Source organism: Chenopodium quinoa, unplaced genomic scaffold, assembly GCF_001683475.1.
Source record: "Chenopodium quinoa cultivar QQ74 unplaced genomic scaffold, ASM168347v1, whole genome shotgun sequence".
In the NCBI taxonomy this organism is placed as follows: Eukaryota; Viridiplantae; Streptophyta; class Magnoliopsida; order Caryophyllales; family Amaranthaceae; genus Chenopodium; species Chenopodium quinoa.
The window spans coordinates 1,352,433-1,374,825 of NW_018744080.1; the positions used below are offsets into that span (position 1 = coordinate 1,352,433).

A 22,393-nucleotide genomic window follows, 5' to 3' on the forward strand; every position below is an offset into this window, starting at 1 on the left:
ACTCTGATCTATCAATCCAACATCAAACCTTAGCCGCTTGATCAAAACCCGCTTCGAGTTTTCTGCAATAGCCCAATTGACGTCGCCTGAGCAGCTCTGGCATCTCAATTCCAACTTATTAAGCACCGCAACACCTTCCGCAACAACAGATTCAATCGTTGTCTCTGATTTACCTTGCTGATGTAAATCTAAGCCATAAGGTGAAAAACGGATTCAAGCAGTGTCAAATTGTTGTTGGAGGTATCGATTTGCTATTGGAGGTGGTGAATTGCTACTGTAAATCAAAGGTTTAAGGTTTAAGTTGTTAATGTTATTATAGGCTGAAATTAGGTGTCGAATTGCGGATTGCAGGTGGCGAAGTTGTGTTGAGGTGGAGACGGGTGTTGTAGTTGACGGTTTAGGTTAGTGATGTTTGGTGTTTGCGGGTTGTGCGGTTGTTTGGGCTAAGTTCCTGGTGTTTGTTGTTATTTGTGGTTGTAGCGTGTGTGGAATGGGGTGGCTAGCCGGGGGGAGGAAGGCTGTTAGTTTCCTAGTGGGCGGTGAGGTTAGGGTTCTGGTGGACGGTGTGGCTTGGTGGCTAGAGAAGGGGGTTTTTCCAATTTTAATTTAGTATTTTTTTATATATATATATATTTTTAGCTAATTAACTCTTGACACGTTACGTAATCGGTAATTGGGATTGAAGAAAGAAAACAACCCCTAAAGTTAGGATTATTAGAAGAAAATGGAGCAAAGGTTAGATTATTATTTACAAATTTTCCTTAAAATATCAAAGAAAAAACCAAACATATAATGAAAAATTCTAATAAGGTACAAATGTTGGATTATTATTTACAAATAATGTTCATGCCACTTAACATTTGACATGGTTGTTCAAATAGGATTGCGTAGAGAATCGAAGAATTCTTAGTGGATGCATGAAAAACTTGCTTTGGGAATTAAACCTAGAGGAGATCAAAATTCGGGTTGGGCCTTAGTATAAAATCTCATGCCCAAACGATATAGTTGCACAATGCCTTATAAAATAAACATTGTAAAAAAATATGAACACATAAAAAATATGAATATGAACACGTAAAAAATGAATTTTCAGTAATATGTAACTGAACACGTAAAAAATAAGCATTATATTTTTTTTTGAAAGAAGAAAGAAAAAAATAATATAAAAAACAAGCATTATATACTAAAAAGTGAATATGTTTAAAAAATAATCATTTTGTGTTTTAAAAATGGACATAATTATCATATAATCATAGAACTAGTTTTTGGCCTGGGTGATGCCCCGGGTCATTGCTTGTATATTAAAAAGTACAACAAAATAAAGTGAAATATATTGGTGGTTTTATAAAAATAATATCATTTGTTAAATTTTGTAAATGTAATTGAACATCAAAATTAATTATTTAGCATGCAGTAATCTAAATGTTATATTGTATTAGTTTGTTGTTATTGTTAAAGGGATTTTACTGTCATAATTAATAAATTCCTTTGATTAAATATATTTTGTGGTAAACAGAAAAAACATGTAAAATTGTTATGCATTTTTGGGTTACATATTTTAATTAACACCTATATGCATTATTGTTAAGTAACCGAAAGAAACGAAACAAATTTGTAATCATATTATTGTTGAAACATCCACATATTAGTTCACAATTATAATTTTAGAATTCAATTATGAACATAAATAACTCTTTTTATAATACAACTTTATTATCATATAAGATGTGTCATTGGTTCAAAGTTCAATTTTAATGAATATGAAGGTTACGACTTAATACTAACAAATAATAAATTTTTGTGAGGAAACATTGATAATATAGGTGACATGGCGACACGTGGCAAGATTGGCAACACGGGGCAAGATTACAATATAATCCTTGCCATGAGTTTTAATATATATATTGATTGATTGCTAGAACACAACCTTAAAATGAACATTTAGTAAAAACAAAATTATGAACAAATAAAAAAATGAACATTTTATAATTAAATGAACACTTAAAAAATGAACATTTAGTAATAATAAGTGAACATGTCAAAAAAAAAAAGGAACATAATATTAAAAATGAAAATTCACCATACAATCATAGAATAGTTGGATGCCTAATAAAATGAACATTTCATAAATACATATGAAAACATTAAAAAATGAACATATCAAAACAATTAATGAACATTTGGTATATTAAAAATGAACATGATTTTCATATATTCATATATATAGGTTCATATTCATTATATATAATTGTTAATGAAAAATATAGAAAATATAAATCGTTAAAAAGGAAAGAACATATTATAAAAAATAATAATAAAAAAAAAAGTAATGAACATAACTATAGTAAAAAAAAAAATACTAATTAAATGTAATGAACATATACCTAGAGTGAAAAGATCATATGTCTAGGTCATGTTCATTCTTTGATTTTCAGTTTAATGCACTTTTTTTGCGACATTGTTCATTGCTTATTACGAAATGTTATTTAAATTTTGTCTTTTAATTATGGTGGGTGTATGTAAATAATGTTCATTTCATAATATTACCATGTTCATTATGAATATCACATAAAAAATTAAAAATAAAAAATAAAACCATAAAGCTAGATGTTCTTTACAAAACAATTATATGTCTTTTACAAAACAGCTATACGTTATTTTCGTGTTTTTTGTTTGTATCATGCTTTGGTAGTACAGATGCATGTACCATAAAATATTTCAATATTAAGTGACCTCAATAATTTTTTCATGAATACCAATTAAATCCATTACGAATAAATACAAAAAATAGAGGACGGAGAAAATGATGATAAAAAAAATATTTATAATTTCAAAAACAAAGGAGACAAAAAAAATCAAAATTAAGGAAAGAATTAGGAAAGAGATAAACATTTAACATATAAGTAAGAATTAATAAATAAGGAAATAAATAAGGTAAGGAAGGAGAAGTAGTATATAGTATGATGCATGTGCATTATAGGTATAATAAATGGGGTTTTTTTATTGACTAGTGTAGCCATTTTAGATGCACAAGGGCACATCCAAGAATTTTCCGAGCCAAAGTTGACTTTTCAGGTTTTTTCTAGGTCAAAGATTAGGTTTTAATACCATAGTTTGTCTTCTAAATTGTCAAAACTCGCACTTTGTTTATGTCGATCGAATCATCTCTAATTAAATTGGCTTAATGTTAATTTGAATAGACCACATGCTAAAGTTTATAAAGATACTATCATTCCTTCAAAATTTTGAGATCATATATAGAGAAAAGGCATGGTTAACCCAAACAAGGAGAAAGAGTGAGCTCGGTCCACAAACAAAAGCCAAGAGCGAGGTTCTCTACTAAAAGCAATTGATAATTGTAGACACATGATTGTTTCTCCCCAAAAATCAAACCTAGTGATGAATACTTTACATGTTTTTGATTATCATGTTAGGTGAAAATTTGAAGGGTATCGTGAATTTCCCTTTAGCCTTAACCATTTTTAGCCATTTTCCTAAATGTTTTAAACCAAAATAATTCATTTTGTGTCCTTAAAATCATTCATTTCATGTTCTCTTTATAAAAATGTCTAAACCAGTTTATTTCGGTCCATAATCTGGATCCAATAATTGTGTAATTAGTTGGGGTTTGAAAAGAGCTTTCGAACGATATATTATAGCCCAAATCCTCAATATTTACCTCAATATATTACACAAGCTTTATCTTATTATTTATTCTTGAAATATCCAAAATGATAAAACGATAAGTTTCACATAAAAAATTCAAGATCAGAATAAGTGTAACCTGAATTTACACAACCTTAAATTTAACCCATTGCATCGGCTAGAGATGATAATATCGTCAAATAATAGTATTGTTATGGCAGGTTACATTACTTACAAGGGCCTTAGAATCTTTTGATGAAATTATAGATGTGATTGGAGATAACATCAGACTTCTCTTGCTGTATGAAATGACCTACTTGTTCAAGTATGACCACATCTTCTAAGAGTGGTACATCCTTTTTCATCCCACCTTGATTAACGTACTCCTTCACACCAGGCATATAGTATGTTAGGTCCAAGTCTCCTACGATAAATTTCGCTGGTATTTTCACCTTTGCTCCTGTCCATGCTGCTGTGAGTTCCCAATTTCTATAACAAAAATGAAAGATGGTATGATGGATGGAAGAAAGATAAACTAGTTGTTGTAAAATAATGAAAGATTGTAAAAAGACGGATAGATTGTATATAAAATGTGAATAAAGTAAAAAAAAGTATGTACGGACAAATTAAAGAAATCTATTTACAAGTCGTAGTACTAAAGGCATTTGACAAATTTTTTAGTTAGCGAAATGATATATGACAAAAGAAAAATTCTATGAAATCAAAAACTAATTTAATTATATTTGTTTGAATCTTGCTAACGAGCACCCAAGACATTAGATAGCTGATTAATAATTACTTAAAATAAAATTAAGTTCGGATTGCTTGAAAAACTCACACGTCGATTGATAATTAATGTTAATTATATTTTCACTTTTTTCTCTCTCACCTAATGCCTATAGATGTTCGTTAGCTTTTTCCTATCTATTTTTTTTAATTTAGATTTTTAAAAAATCATATGAGATTAGTTCAATATTTTCAATCCAAAGTCTAATATACCTAATTTGCAGCAAACTAAGATGTGTTAATGTTGGTAATTGTAGTTTTCTAAACTTAGCTAACCAAGGTAATTAAATTAAGAGGATGAGAAAGAGGAACATACAAATTATAAGCACGATAATAATTCAATCCTCCAGTGAAGCCAGACTGTGTAAATTTGTTAACGTAATATGCAGCTTCTTCTTTAGACAAAAAAGAAGGAAAAGGGGGCATATCTTTGAAAGCCTGCCCTTTGGGCAAAAACAAGGGGCCTGGGTTGCGATTCGAAAAAAATCTCCTCAATAGTTTTTCAGCACCACCAGCTTCAGCAATCTCACTTTCAATTTCTCCAAGTACCTTTTCAATAATTTTAAAATGTGATCAATTTATAGAACGCATGCATATATATATATATATATATATATATATATATATATATATATATATATATATATATATATATATATATATATATATATATATATATATATATATATATATATATATATATATATACACGGAGTAATATACTACGTAGTATTAGACACGCACATAAATTAAAGTGAATGATGTATAAATAATATACACTCTTCCTCCGTTTCTATTTAGTTGAAACGTTCAATTTAGGCACACATATTAAGGAGAGGAGAGAGTGTGGGAGAGAATGATAAAGCAAGTGGGGTACACATAAAAATCAAGGTATAAGCCTTATCCAAAAAGGAAATGTGTCAACTAAAAAAAACTTCCCAAAAAGGAATACGTGTCAACTAATAAAAAACGGAGTTAAGTATATGATAGTGCAATTGTAAAATAGTGACAATTGGATTGGGGACTTAAATTAGGGAATATAAGTGAAAGGGAAATTATATCCTTTTATTTAAATCTCATTTGATCAACATTATTTTTATTATATCGACTGTAATTCACACTCCTTTTTTTCATCCTATCCATCTAAAGTAAATGCATAATCTATTTTTTTTCATTATCCAATGCAAAGATGTAAAAAACTTAGTCAATCTGAGAAACTGGTCTGTAATATATAAACTCGACTTGTTCCCGATGAATAATGGAGTGAAATAAACTTATGAACTATTACTAGACTTGAACCAACTCGATGTTAACCGACAACCTACTTGACTCGATAAACTCAAACCTACATCCGATTTGATATTAACAGACAATTTTTTAACCTAACAATGATCTAAATTGAATTGACACCTAAATAAATTACAACTTGAAACTGTTAGTTACCCGACACAACTTATTATTAATCTTACCTATGGAGACTTGTAACTCAATCTTATTTGACTCAGGATTGTTAACCCGACTAGTCGTTGACTAGACCCAATAAAGACATAAAATAGAACTCAACTTGGCCTGTTTTATTACTACACCCTGGCCTTAACAAGTTTATCAAATGATTTTACCTGAGCTTATTTAATTTCAATGTACGACAATAGAGCTCTTTTATTAATATAGGTTTTAATTTTAGGTTAATAACACATCGATACATTTTGTTCATATCATGACTATGCTAATAAAAAAATCAATAATAAAGGGTTTAATTTTTGGTCTAAGTAGATTATGTGAATAATGCAAAAAGTTAACATGAGATTCTTAAATAAAAAAAAGAGAGAGCACTCCTTGTAAGCTATCATATAAGTACAATAACAAATTTATATTGTTTGGTTGAATTATGAAAATGTGATGTTGATTCAACATCCACTTGTCCCAAATCATCAAAGATTGACCTAACTTAAAAATTATCCTGCTTGATAAATTTTTGACCCAAGCCTAACCTGAACATGAAATTATTATCCATTTAATTTCCCCAAGCTTGACCTTGTGCAACCCTAGCCTAAAAATATGTGAACCCAACTCGAATTTGGCTTCAAATGAAGCCGACTTGCAATCGAAAGGGTCAAGGATGTAACATAAACCATATTGAAATTGACCTAACCCTGAACCTAATTTGGATGCTAATTAAATATACCTGATATGACCCGATTTGAATTTGTTATAAAACCTATGTTAAAGCAACTTAAAATTGGCTAGAATAGTAAATTGACATCTTTTTATTAAACTGTATGTAAAGTGAATATTGGATATTTTTTTTCTCATATTAAATGATTAAAGCCCAAATATAATGTTTATGCTAGTATATAATTAATAATTTTTATTTTTCATAAGATTTCTTTTCTAGAAATGATTATTTTTCACGAAAAAAAATTAATTGAGTCTATTATAACAAAATTTCCTATTTATAGCTAGTGAATGGCAAGGCCCAAAAGCTAGTTTTGTATAGTATCTATATTAAGATAACTAGTTTTTTTTTTTTTTTTTTTTTTTTTTTTTTGGAGCAAGTAGATTGGTTATTTAAAGAATACTAAGTCAATAAAAGATGGTTTGGCTACAAATCTTTCCATGTTTGCTAATGTTTCATGCCTATCTGGTGTAGACGTTAAGTGGTGTGTTTGGCCAAACTAGTTTTCCTTTAAACGCAAATGTTTTTTTTGCCAATTTCGAGCTCAATTTGGGTCCTTACTCTTAAAGAGCTAAATCGACCCCTAAAATCTTAATAGAACCTTTTTGGCACGTGAAACGAGAAAAAAAATTAATTAGCTAACCACTTACTAAACTACTTAACATCAGGTTAATAGCAAGGGCATGGGATGTTAAAAAATTAAAACTAATGGGTATAAATATATATGGAAAAACAATGGGCACAACTTTAAAAAGTCTCTTCCACAAAGGAATTATAAAGAAAAACCCAAAAGTTATTAATGACGACCTGACATGTGTATAATTTTAGGATAAGTTAATGTCAACAGTTGTTATTTTTGTATTAGTTATATATTCTTTTGACCTACAACTTATTTTATTGGTTATTGTTTTTTGAAAAAATTATTTTAGTAATCCCAACTTTACCCGATTTTCTTCTAATAAAAATTTGTTTTAATACTCCCAACTTTATCCGATTTTCTGTTGGGGTTTGGTGAGTCTGACTCACCACGGAAACAAACCCAAAAACAAGACCGCACTCGCAATAAATAAAACCATAAACATAATTAAATTAATCACAAGATTAAGATAAGCTAATTACCTTTGACGCGTGCTTCGCTCCAAAATGAGCTCTTACTTGAAAGCTTCAAGTCCCGCTCACACGGGGACCTCCAACGAAGTCCACCCGCACCAACAAAACCGACTAGGTCCAATGTCTTGGGGTTAGCAATACCCGACCAATAAAACTCGAGTAATTATATTGAGTTCAAAGGTTTTCACTAATTGTGATGCCTTTTCCAACTCTTATTCAAGCATCATTCCCAATGCCCATACTTGGGTATTTATAGGAAATGATGGGAGTATCATTTACTCTCCCATCAATGTGGGATAGTATGATTTTTCCATTTTATTTTAAAGCTAAAATAAAATTAATAATCAAGCTAGTAATAAATCAACAAGTGGCAAGCTCATGTGAGTGGTTAGGTGAGGACCACTTGGAGAAGGGGGGGACCAAACTTGCTCCCCACTCCCTCTCCCATAACCGGCCACCTCACTCCACACACACTCAAGGACCACTAGCCACATGGCACCCACCCTTGGGCACCAAGGCAGCCAAGGTGGGCTGCCATGTGCTGTTGTCTGTGGCAGCTACACCCAGCAAGCCCAGCAGGCCCAGCACTCGCATGCGGGCTGCCAGGCGCTGCTGGCCAGCAAGCCCAGCATGCTTGTGCGGGCTGCTGCTGGCCTTGTGCCTTGGCCAGCGCTGCTAGGCAGCAAGCAATGGCCTAGCCATGCTGCTGCTAGCTGTGGCGAGCTGGCGCGCCTAGCGTGCTAGCTGATGCAGCTTGTTGCGGCATGGCTTGCTAGCCATTGCGCGCACAAGGCTGCGCCTAGCATGGTAGCACGCACTAGGCAACGCCTAGCCTTTGCGATGCTAGCATGGGTGCGCAAAGCACGCACCAGCCAGCCTAGGCTCGGCTTGGTGTGCATGCTAGCCACCATGCTAGGCCATACGCCCTTAGCACTCGGTTTGCTTGGGAATTCCGATGCTAGGGGTATTTTGGTCTTTTGTTGATTTATTACTATTTCTCGTCTCGTCTTTCACTATTTTTCGACTCGACTTCCGACGCTCGGTTTCGACGCTCTATGCTCGAATTTCCGACGTCTAAATAAATATTACTCGGTCGACTCATTAATTCCTTCCGAATTAATTCGTCGGTTCGGTTTGTTGAATGCTTGGGTGTGACCTGAAGGGTTCAGTCAAGATTAAGCTGTAATATTAATTATTCATTAATATTACTAATCGGAAGCGACCTCCACCCAGGCATTCCGATCACTTGACCTCACTGAAAATATTAGCTTTCTAATAATTCTGAACCCACTAACGGAATAGTACACTTGTTCGAAGGACACCATTCCTTTCAATCTCCCACTTGTCCTTCCGGACAAGTGCGCATTTTGTGTACAACCTTTTTCCTATGTCGCTTAATGTCTCTTCATGAACTATAAGGTAAGATTTATTTTGTCATCCTCATTACGTCCAGAAGTGTTTCCCGATTCCGAGTCCGACTGTCCATAAACAGATGATTTCTAAAATCCATTCGAGCACGGCCATGCATTTTATAGTCTCGCTCTACGAGAGGCCTTGTATACAACAAAGACATCTTCCCTATTTTAGTAGGGGGACATTCCCAGTCTTGTAATGTAGCTCCTCTTACTGAGAGGACCTAGTCGCCCGAGTGTTGCCGTTATAATCCCCTATTACGGCAGACGTTTGACAACATCAAAGCGAACTAGTACTCAAACAAGAGAACTCACAATACTCATGGTCGAGGAAATAGGTTCCGATAGCCATAATGAGAAGTATACTTATGACAAATTTTTTAATTTCTTAAAGTATTCTCATAGGTCGATCCAGTATGGTTCTAAACCAATACCTGTGCAAATGATTTATGACAATCATGTCCTTGTAGCACATGAAACGGTGCTATAAATCAAACTACACACTAATCTCAATCGGTCATTAATCGTCCATCGTTTAAATGACCTTGATTAGGGATAATTTTTTATTATAATATTCAATGTTCACTTAATAGGTGTTTCCTTACCAAGACTGGTCTTGATACCCTATTTTGAATATTCTCAGAATCGAATGGACTCATTATTTAATCCTAAACCATAATTAAATAGCATAACAGAGTAATAAAATATTGCATGAAATTTTATATTACTCCAAAACTTGAATGGTTTTCCTTAGCGTCTTACATTTATTTTTCTCAAAATTAACTAAAACACTAAACAAGGAAATCAAAGCCAGTCTCCTACATGCTTGATTCCCATTGCCTCAACGTGCTTGTTGTGCTTCACTTGAGGCAAAGGTTTAGTAAGTGGATCGGCTACATTGTCATCCGTTCCAACTTTGCAAATTCTGATTTCACCCTCTGATTTCCATTCTCGAATCATGTGAAATCGCCGCTTGACATGTTTGACCTTCTGATGTTCCCTAGGCTCTCTGGCCTGAGCAATAGCTCCATTGTTGTCACAATAGAGGGCTATTAGACCCTTTATAGAGGGTATAACATCAAGTTCACCAACGAACTTACAAATCCAAACAGCCTCCTTAGCTGCTTCAATAGCTGCTAAGTATTCGGCTTCAGTTGTAGAATCTGCAGTTGTACTCTGCTTTGCGCTCTTCCAACTAAACGCCCCTCCATTTAGACAGAACACATATCCAGATTGCGATTTGAAATCGTCTATGTCTGTCTGGAAGCTTGCGTCGGTATAACCTTCCACAACTAAATCCTCTGCACCACCATACACCAGGAATTTATCCTTGTTCCTTTTCAGGTACTTTAGGATATTTTTGGCCGCAGTCCAATGCGCCTCTCCTGGGTCTGATTGGTAATGGCTCGTAGCACTCAAGGCATACGATACATCTGGCCTAGTACATATCATGGCATACATGATCGATCCAATAAGCGAAGCATATGGAATCTAATTCATTCTTACCCGCTCATCAGGTGTCTGTGGACACTGCTTCTTGCTTAGGGTTATGCCATGTGACATTGGCAGGTGACCTCTCTTGGCCTCCTCCATGCCAAATCGAACAAGTACCTTATCAATATAATACTCTGACTCAATCCAATCATCCTTTTCGATCTATCCCTATAGATCTTGATGCCTAGTATGTACTGAGCCTCTCCCAAGTCTTTCATTGAGAAGCACTTTCCAAGCCAGGCGTTTACAGACTCTAACAACGGAATGTTGTTTCCAATGAGCAATATGTCATCGACATATAAGACTAGGAAGGCGATGTCACTCCCACTGACCTTCTTGTAAACACAAGATTCATCTGGATTCTTGATAAAACCAAATTTACTGATGGCTTCATCGAATCGCAGATTCCAACTTCTTCTTGCTTGCTTTAATCCATAAATGGACTTCTTAAGCTTACAAACTTTCCTAGCATTGTTTTGGTCGACAAAACCTTCAGGGTGTGTCATATACACAGTTTCTTCCAAATAACCATTAAGGGAGGCGGTTTTGACGTCCATCTGCCATATTTCATAATTGTAATATGCAGCAATCGCTAGGAGGATCCGAACGGATTTAAGCATTGCGACTGGTGAAAAGGTTTCATCATAATCAATACCATGAACTTGTCTGTAACCTTTTTCCACCAATCTAGCTTTGTAAATGAATACATTTCCATCTTTGACGGTTTTTAACTTGAAAATCCACTTACATCCAATAGGTGTATAACCTTCGGGTAAGTCAACCAAGTCCCAGACTTGATTTTCAAACATGGAATCCATTTCAGATCTCATGGCCTCTTGCCATTTAGCAGAGTCGGTGCTTGCCATCGCTTGCTTGTAGGTTGCCGGTTCATCTCCATCCATAATCAGGATGTCCTGATTCTCGGTTAATACTAAACCAAGATATCTATCAGGTTGAGATCTCGGCCTCTGAGACCTACGTAGGGTAATGGATTGAGCATTTGCATTGTCGGTTCGACTTTGCACATTTTGATCATTTTGACCTGCGTCAACAGATGTTGTTTGAGCACTTTGACTGTCATTATGATTTTGTTGCTCATCCTCACGAACTTCATCGAGTTCGATTTTCCTCCCACTTGTCATTTTGGAAAGGTGCTCCTTCTCCAAAAAGACACCATCGCGAGCAACAAACACTTTGTTCTCCGATTTGTTGTAGAAGTAATACCCTTTGGTTTCTTTTGGGTAGCCCACAAAGTAAACCTTGTCAGATTTGGGATGAAGTTTGTCAGAAATCAATTTCTTGACATATGCTTCGCATCCCCATATCTTTAGAAAAGATAACCTGGGAGGTTTCTTCGTCCATAATTCATATGGAGTCTTTTCTACAGCTTTTGATGGAGCACGGTTCAATGTTAGTGCCGCAGTTAGAAGTGCGTGTTCCCAGAAAGAGATAGGAAGATCACTAAGACCCATTGTTGATCGTACAATGTCTAACAAGGTCCGATTTCTCCTTTCGGATACTCCGTTCCATTGAGGAGTTCCTAGAGGTTTCAATTCTGAAAGTATACCCTTTTCTTTCAGATGGTCATCGAATTCTTGGCTCAAGTATTCACCACCTCGATCCGATTGAAGGGCTTTGATTTTCTTGTCAAGCTGATTTTCAACTTTACTCTGAAATTCTTTGAACTTTTCAAATGATTCAGATTTATGCGACATGAGGTAGACATAGCCATATCTACTATAGTCGTCTGTGAAAGTGATGAAATATCGATGTCCATTTCTCGTGGTTGAGCTCATTGGTCCACATACATCGGTATGTATAAGACCCAATAAGTCACTTGCCCTTTCTCCCAACTTGGAGAATGGTTGTTTAATCATCTTGCCTAATAGACATCCCTCGCAATTCTCAAACGATTCTAAATCGAAAGGGTCAAGAACACCTTCTTGTAGAAGTTTCTTGATGCGTTTGATGTTGATGTGGCCAAGACGACAATGCCACAAGTAAGTCTGATTTGACTCTATGGTCTTAGCTCTTTTGGTATCATTATTCACATTATAAACTTGTTTGTCTAAAGAAAGCACATAAAGGCCATTTTCAGAATGTGCAATACCATATAAAACATTATCGAGATAAAACGAACATTCTTTGTCCTTTACTCGAAATTCAAAACCTTTGGCGTCCAACGCCGAAATTGAAATAATGTTTTTGGTAATGTTAGGAACATAATAAACATTATCGAGTTCCAAAACTAGCCCGGTGGGCAAAGACAAACTGAGAGTTCCTACGGATACGACACCAATTTTGGCTCCATTGCAGACCCGGAGTTCAATCTCTCCCTTCTCTAGCCTTCTAGCTTTCCTTAGTCCCTGAGAATCGGAACAAAGGTGTGAGCCACATCCGGTATCTAATACCCATGATGTTAAGCTAGTGAAGTAAAAGTCTATAACGAATATACCTGATTCAGAAGCAACGGTTCCGTTCTTCTTATCTTCCTTGAACTTGAGGCAATCTCTCTTCCAATGTCCCTTCTTCTTACAATAGAAACATTCGGAATCATATTTAGAAGACGCTACCTTCTTATCCTTGGTAGCTTTAGCTTAGGCAGAAAAGTTTTCTTCTTACCTTTCCCCTTAAAGCCTTTCTTCTTCTTGCCCGAAAATTTGAACAGCTTTCCCTTTTTAATCATGAGCATATCATGCTTCCCCTCATCCTTGAGCGTTTGCTCAGCTTGCTTCAACATACCATGAAGCTCGGTGAGGGTTTTCTCCATGCTGTGTATATTATAGTTCATCTTGAACTGATCATAGCCTTTGTGCAGCGAGTGGAGAATGATGTCAATTGCCATCTCAGTTGAATACCCCGCATCAAGCCTTCCCATGTTTTCAAACAATCCAATCATTTTGAGTACATGTGGGCTGACTGGCTCTCCTTTCTTGAGCTTGCTCTCAAGGATCTGCCTACGGGTTTCAAACCTTTCAGTTCCGGCCTGCTCTTGGAACATATTCTGCAATTCAGAAATGATCTCAAAAGCCGTCTCCTTTTCAAAGTAAGTCTTTTGAAGCTCAGGAGACATTGTGGCCAACATGATGCATTTGACATCACGATTGGCACTTTGCCATCGATTTAGGGCAGCGTGAGTCACCTCCTCATTGGAAGCCTCGAGCATTTCCTCATCAAGGACATATTCCTTTTGCTCTTGCATGAGAACAATTCGCAAATTCCTTTGCCAATCAAGAAAATTAGGCCCACTCAGCTTCTCCTTGTCGAGAATTGAGCGTAACGAGAATTGGTTGTTTGAGTTATTTGAAGACATGATTCTACAATTGAAAGAATTTGTAATGAAAAACCATTCATTATACTTAAATAAGATTGAATTCATGCATTTTAATCAAACTTATTTAAAACGTCTTATTCACACATTAAAGATTGTCCCCATTTTAGGTGAGAATAAGTCGATTCCAAGATCCAAAGAAACAAAGAGTGGTTAAGAATGCTTTGGCTTGTCTTAACACTCAATCTCCTAAGGTAAGAAACGCTTTGCTAATGGCTCCAAGCCACTCTTGGTTGAATAAATCGTCGCATCCAATGCTCTCTAAACAATTTATTCACTTTGCCACGACATGTTAGGACTCCATCACTCATATCGTTGAGTATAACCAAAACCACCTTGCATACCCGGTATGCCTTACGTTCCTTGGAGAAGTAGTGATGCCTCGCTTTGGCGTAGCCCACCACTACCCTCGTTCGGTTGGTAAGTGTGTTTTGGAATGACAAGTTTTACTCAATATTTTAGGGACCTAGGGTTTCTATGTTGGTTAATTTAAGTGAACTTAATTAATCATCTCAACATTCGAAATCCTAAACATGCATCTAACATATAATTCATATATATAAACATATATATTGAAAACATAAATAGAGATGCATTTGGCAACTAGCATGACCCCTTGAGATCTTCAAGTCTTCAAAAGGTCTTCATTTGCAACTTCATGGCTTTGTCTTCTAAGAACCTCGTCTTCAAGACTTGACCAAAATATTACAATTGCTAGTATCTACGATTAGGACTAATCTAAATATTAAGGTACAAAAATACTCAACGGTTCGCAGACTGTATTTAGATTTACAAAAATACATCACGGATCACATTCCGTATTTTCTATCCTAGTCGGGCCCTACTAGTTGCCATTTCATAAAACCTGTGAGAGAATTTTACATTCCATTCATACATTCACTATCTGTGAATGGCCCATGCATTTTACAACGATAAACAAGTAACAATGCATAAAACGCGCGAGAACTAGTAACTAATCTAGGTGGTTAATCCAATTAACACGCCTAATTAAACTAGTCAAAGTTGTGTTAACCGGTTATGGTAATAACTTAGAGACGCTCCCACTAAATTCCGCATCCAACTTAACTAATCCAATTAATTAAGTCGGTGAACCCAAATATTTGCCAAAATTAATTTTGCAAATGTCGCTCAAAACCCGAGGCCTAGCCTCCAAAAATTTTAATTAAATAAACAAAATAATTAAAATAATTAAAACGACAATTTTAAGCAAAATTACGTATTCCACAATGTCTAAGTGCCTAGCACTAAGACTTGGAGTCCAAAAAATACCCTTATTTACATATTAAGCAACGCTAAAATTAACTTTAAAATAGCATCGCCTTAATAACCCGGGGTTATTGTGCCAATTATGGGATTGTACGTACCGTACAACAAGCACGTAGTATGCCCACGCGCACCCCCGCAACACCAAGCATGCATGTGGGCTGCTTGTGCTCGCATGCGCCACGCCCAGCCCAGCCAAGCGTAGCAGCACGCACAGCGCGCATAGCCTTATGTTGCTGCTGCGCCATGCTGCTGCTTGCTGCTGGCTGGCGCGCTATGCTGCTGGCAGCAAGCAGCAGCCCACGCCCTTCCTCGCACACACACACACGCACAGCACCAAGTACCTAAGAACGAAGTGCCCAGCAGCCTCGACACCCACATATGGGTTGCGTGAGCAGCCCAGCTGGCCGAGAGCTAGCTCGGGGCTCTTAGGCCTCGTGTTGTGTGCTAATGTTTCGAAAATTATCGATTTTGTGTGTGACATTATAAATCAATTCTAAATTAATTTTAGAATCATTTTTGAGGAAAAATGAAAAATAACAAGTCCAACTTAAATAATTCATCCAAAAGCAATTAACCAAATTTATTTCCAAGAACCATTCTTTAATAAAATTGGTTTAACGTGGTGTAATAAAATAAATTAGGGCAATTCTCACTATTAATTTAATCATTTTAAATTAATCTTGAGATTTTGATAAAATAAAAGGGAGTTGGAAAAATGAACATAAGTTTAATAAAGACTCCAACTTTAATACTTGTGACTCCATGAAAAAATTATATCTTCCAATATGAAGATAAACCAATTTCAATCACAAGTTTTAAACTTTATGATTCCAATCAACTAAAAAATGATTAAATCAACAAAGTTTAACCAAAATTCATGGAATTTAGTAACTCAAAATTTCAATCACTTATCATAAATAAAGATTGAATCTTTAGTACTTGGAAGCAACAAAGAACAACTATTTCACACTTAATGCAATTAATTTGCAATTATGTGAAAAAATAAAACCAAACTTTCAAGCACCAATTACTACCAAGTAATCATGCTTAAAGTGGTCTAAAATTGCATATAAATTAAGGAAAGAACCAAATACATAACCACCATAAATATGCAATCAATTTTCAAGGTTAGAAATACTTAAAATTTTTCGTCAAAACGAAAAATCCCTCGAAAAATGCATTTCTGGTCGTTTTTTGGCTAAAAACCGAGTCCTGAAAGAGAAAAACCATTTCCAGAACGCCTTTTCCACCCAAAATTCACTATTTTTGGGTCGAAATCTGGGTTCAGGAGCTGAAGACAACTCTAATACGAGGTAAAAATTGGAAAAACGAGTTACTAATCTAATTAGCAAATTAAAACCAGAAAAATTAAGCCATAAAAACACCTTGAAAATATTATGATTTTAAAAATAAACGAGCGAGGCTCCGATACCGCTGTTGGGGTTTGGTGAGTCTGACTCACCGCGGAAACAAACCCAAAAACAAGACCGCACTCGCAATAAATAAAACCATAAACATAATTAAATTAATCACAAGATTAAGATAAGCTAATTACCTTTGACGCGTGCTTCGCTCCAAAATGAGCTCTTACTTGAAAGCTTCAAGTCCCGCTCACACGGAGACCTCCAACGAAGTCCACCCGCACCAACAAAACCGACTAGGTCCAATGTCTTGGGGTTAGCAAGACCCGACCAATAAAACCCGAGTAATTATATTGAGTTCAAAGGTTTTCACTAATTGTGATGCCTTTTCCAACTCTTACTCAAGCATCATTCCCAATGCCCATACTTTGGTATTTATAGGAAATGATGGGAGTATCATTTACTCTCCCATTAATGTGGGATAGTATGATTTTTCCATTTTATTTTAAAGCTAAAATAAAATTAATAATCAAGCTAGTAATAAATCAACAAGTGGCAAGCTCATGTGAGTGGTTAGGTGAGGACCACTTAGAGAAGGGGGGACCAAACTTGCTCCCCACTCCCTCTCCCATAACCGGCCACCTCACTCCACACACACTCAAGGACCACTAGCCACATGGCACCCACCCTTGGGCACCAAGGCAGCCAAGGTGGGCTGCCATGTGCTGCTGTCCGTGGCAGCCACGCCCAGCAAGCCCAGCAGGCCCAGCACTCGCATGCGGGCTGCCAGGCGCTGCTGGCTAGCAAGCCTAGCATGCTTGTGCGGGCTACTGCTGGCCTTGTGCCTTGGCCAGCGCTGCTAGGCAGCAAGCAATGGCCTAGCCATGCTGCTGCTAGCTGTGGCGAGCTGGCGCGCCTAGCGTGCTAGCTGCTGCAGCTTGTTGCGGCATGGCTTGCTAGCCATTGCGCGCACAAGGCTGCGCCTAGCATGCTAGCACGCACTAGGCAGCGCCTAGCCTTTGCGATGCTAGCATGGGTGCGCTAGCACACACTAGCCAGCCTAGGCTCGGCTTGGTGCGCATGCTAGCCACCATGCTAGGCCATACGCCCTTAGCACTCGGTTTGCTTGGGCATTCCGATGCTAGGGGTATTTTGGTCTTTTGTTGATTTATTACTATTTCTCGTCTCGTCTTTTACTATTTTTTGACTCGAATTCCGACGCTCGGTTTCGACACTCTAAGCTCGAATTTCCGACGTCTAAATAAATATTACTCGGTCGAATCATTAATTCCTTCCAAATTAATTCGTCGGTTTGGTTTGTTGAATGCTTGGGTGTGACCCGAAGGGTTCAGTCAAGATTAAGCTGTAATATTAATTATTCATTAATATTACTGATCGGAAGCGGCCTCCACCCAGGCATTCCGATCACTTGACCTCACTGAAAATATTAGCTTTCTAATAATTCTGAACCCACTAACGGAATAATACACTTGTTCGAAGGACACCATTCCTTTCATTTTCTTCTAATAATCCCATATTTGGATTATTCTGAAATAACTTGAACATTGGGGATTGTTTGCTTTCTTTAATCCCAATGACCGGTGACCGATTGAATGCAAATTTTTTATTTAATTTTTTTAAAAGTCACGTGTCACAAGTGAATTGGTACAAATTTTTTAAAAAGATAATAAAATAAAACATTTTACAAAAAAAAAAAATCACCCAGCCCCTACCCCCTCACGCCGCCTCATCCCCTTTCTCCCCCACACCAATAACTGCAACCCTTAAACGACCACCCTCCCATTCCCTATCCCTTGAAACGACCTCACTCACAAAACTACCGGAACCGAAACCGCGGTGCTTGAAGTTGTTGCGAGTTGGGCAGTGGTAACGAGAGGTTGTGATAGTGGCATTTAGTGGTCGATGCTAGGAGTGAGGATGTTGTTGTTGTTGCGAGTTGGCTGGGCAAAAGTAGCCGGTTGTACGAAGGTGGTTGGTGGTTATTGGGCGAAAGAGTGAGCGATAGCTCGAGTGTTAGAGCTTCCCTTCCGATTCCAAGTGATCCTGAGATTGATTCTCACCCCGCCCCCGTGGCTATCTAAACACCAATAAAAAAACAAAATAAACTGAAAAAGAAAAAAAAACTAAAGTATAAAGTTTACTAAAAAGGGTATATTCCTAACTTAATTATTTATCCTACTCTTATACCAAATAAAGTTCAACACGTACTATTTTATCCTTATATCATTTACTCAAATTTTTCTGTCCTCTTATCTTATTTATTTGTATGCGTTGAATTACAAACTTTTAAATGAATCTGGTTCACACTAATTTATTGTGAACCACTAACATTAGAGACACTATGGTTGTTTTATTAATAGAAAAAAAAGTCACTATATCAAAATAAATAAAGGTTATTATGTTGAATAAAAGTCATTTGGTATATAATGGCCATAAGAGGTTAAGTTTCGTTAATGAATTTTTTACATACTGATCAATATGAATAATAAATAATAAAGGTCACCACGTTAAAATTAGGATATATGTTCAACATTTCAAGTTGTTTACAGTAACATTATAGGTTATTCAAGTTTAAATAAAGGTTACTATTTTAAAGTTAGGGTCACTAAATTAAAATTAGAATTACTGTTATATCACTATTAAATAAAGCTGATCTCGCAACCAGGCCATGAGACGACAACACTTGGCATTCTAGTTTTTCGCCAAGTGTCAAGCCACATCAATTACAAATAAGTATTATTATGACACATAAAATAGTAAGGAAGAGAATTTTGGATAGATTTTTAAGATAAAAAATATTGTATAGAGGTTTATTATTGATATGATATGCTTCTAATATTTCACATATACTCCCTCCGTTTTTAAATACTTGATCCAATTTCCTTTTCCGACCTTTTTTAAATAATTGCTTCATTTCCCTATTTGGAAAGCTTTTACAATATTTAATAAATTTCTCTCACCTAGTGGACCCACCATTAATTATATTTGATTAATTTCATGTTATCTCTCCTCCAATTCTCTCCACTACTTTTGCTTTTTACAAGTTTTTATTCTTTCACCTACCCCACTACCTCCACATTTTATTACTTTTTCCAATTTTTCCTAAAACTCTGTGCATGGAGAAATGGAGCAAGTATTTAAAAATGGAGGGAGTACAAAATTAATCATAACTTTTAATAAATATCCTATAATCATGTTCTAATTCATCATAATTTTTTTTTTTTTAAAAAAAAGTTCATTAAAATAAAATCCATTTTAGTATATTTAATTTATTTTTAAAAATAAATACAAAATCGATAAGAAAAAAAATAAGTTTTAATTAGTAAAAATAATTTTAGTTTGGTAAAAATTAAATAATTTCAGTTCAGTAAAAATAATCTAACTTTGATAAAAAATAATTCAAGTCTATAATAACATAGATATCTACTACCTCTATGTCTTATTATTCGCATCAAAGGAATATTTTATGTCTTACAAATAATACCCTTTATTGCAAATAATAAGAAATAAAGGTAGCATTTATAAATAAAACTACATAAAGTACAAATAATAAACACAAATTCTTATATATGTGGTTGGGCACACAGTGTCACCAACCATCATCATCGTTAGTGTTATAGGGTTTACTCGGTCATTGTAATAAGGTTACTCGGTTAGTATTACAAGTGTTACTCGGTCTGTGTTATAAGGGTTAGTTTATTATTTTACAAACGGCCACATGGCCTGGTGTGGCCAGCCGCATATATGACGCGTTGCAATTATTATATAAATAAGCGATATGATATTTAATATCTAAATATTTTGCATTATCAAAATGAATTATGACCTTATTTAATATTTTAACATTCAAGCCAAAAAAATTTATCAACAATCTTGTATAGCTGGACACAAAATTAGTACGTATTCAGTATTTGGTGCGTATAAACTCAGGTCCACAATAATATGGTCCACGCAAGTTTTTGTTGCCGTTAAACCAAACACCCCGTAAATGAAATATGCTCCACGAGAAGAAAAATCCCTAAATGATCACCAAAATGTTACCTGAAAGCGGCAAATATAATAGTCATCGCCATAAGCATCGCGAAGAGCATCAACTGGCTTGGCTTTAGGATCCCGGGGAGAGAAAGCAACACTAAGATTCACCACCGCCTTCACGCGATCAGGCCGAAAGAGGCACAACCACCAAGCAATCATTGCACCCCAATCATGGCCTACCACAAAAACCTCCTCCACCCCTAACTCATCAATCAAAGCCACCAAGTCACCAACGATATGCCCGTAAGTGTAGCTATGGAAATCTGTAGGGGCATCTGTATCGCCGTAGCCCCTCATATCAGGGGCTACGGCATGGTAACCAAGAGCCGAGAGGTCCATGATTTGGTACCTCCAAGAGTACCATAATTCAGGGAAACCATGAAGGAAGAGTACAATAGGTGCCCCCTTAACTCCTTTCTCGGCTACATGCATGTTTATGCCATTCACATGAACTTTCCGGTGTCTTATGCCGTCGAATGTTTCCATTTAGCTCTTGCTAAAGTTTAGTTTTTAGGTGGATAATGAAGGTGGTTGGTTGGTTTAAGATGTTTGTTGAGGTCTTATTATTTGTGGTACGTACTTAAGAACTTTAAAATTAAAACGTGATGAACAAGGACGACTAAGGAGTAGACAAAGTGTCATTATCTGTATGAAAGGTGCATGAATTCTAGCTTTCACAATTTGTTGTGTCATAAATTATGTGGTGTCGTTGTGTAACTTCTTTCTTCACAATTTTGAAATATATGTGAATGGTGTGTATGCTTTCTCCTAATGTATACATACAATGACTAGACATGAAAGTTACTACTTCCTCTGTTTTTCTAAATGCAACACTTAGCTAGTTAATGCAATATTTTGACTTTTACACCATTCATATATTTTACTTTTACTAACTTCGATGAATTATAATTAAAGAAAAATATAGTTATGTGTGATGTTACTAAATTTGTCTTGATTTATAGATCACTATTTAATTTTTAAATATTAGTAATAAAAATATGAAGTATTAATAATTGAAACAACAGGGCTTGTCCCTCGTTTCGACCAAAATAATACCCAAAATTGCACATAACATTTAACGGAGGTAGTATATCTCTTGACTCCCATTAATTGCCCCCTTTTAATCTTCATACGCTACGCACACTTTTGTAATATTAACGTATTCTCACATCTCTTACCTTTACAAAAGTTATAGGAAAAATTGATTCTAATAATCCCACCTTTAGCCGGTTCGCGGTTAATAATCTTACCTTTAGATTATTATTTAATAATCCCACCTTTATATAGGATCCTCTTCTATTAATCCCAAACCTGTTGGTAACCGGTTTTAAGAGGTTAAGATGCCATATGTCGTTTTTTAATTGGCTGAAAAATTAAACTTAAAAAAAAAAACTGAAAAATTAAAAAACAAAACTGAAAAGATAAAAAACAGAACCCATCACAGCCACGGATCCACGCCCACCCACTGTGAACCCAAACCTCACCCTAGCCCCACCAAAAACGGCCGACCGCCACCCAAAACCCCTGAAAATGGCCGGTCGGAACCCCCCACTACCGAAAACCACCCCGCCGACCAAAAACAACCCCCGAAATCATCCCTGGCCCGAATACCACGCCCGAAACCACCACAACCACCACCCTTAAAACCCCACCCAGACGCCGAAACACCCCTCTAACCGCCGAAAATTATCGAAAAAACCCGAAACTCTTACCCAAATTCAACCTCAAGCCATCC

At 35.9% G+C, this 22,393-nt stretch overlaps 1 protein-coding gene across 2 annotated transcripts; it reads right to left on the reverse strand.

Moving 5' to 3' along the window:
* Positions 1-3,774: 3,774 nt before the first annotated feature.
* Positions 3,775-21,394, reverse strand: LOC110691424 (epoxide hydrolase A-like). 2 transcript variants are annotated; one of them, XM_021868348.1, is made up of 3 exons: positions 20,665-21,394; positions 4,748-4,980; positions 3,775-4,134 (listed from the first exon to the last, which is right to left on the reverse strand). In XM_021868348.1, the coding sequence occupies exons 1-3, from the start codon at positions 21,142-21,144 to the stop codon at positions 3,888-3,890; spliced, it is 960 nt and encodes a 319-aa protein (XP_021724040.1). In that variant the 5' UTR covers positions 21,145-21,394; the 3' UTR covers positions 3,775-3,887. The 2 variants fall into 2 exon arrangements, with proteins under 2 accessions (XP_021724040.1, XP_021724041.1); XM_021868349.1 differs by lacking the exons at positions 3,775-4,134; positions 4,748-4,980 and adding an exon at positions 18,059-18,700 and having other exon boundaries at positions 20,665-21,379.
* Positions 21,395-22,393: the final 999 nt, after the last annotated feature.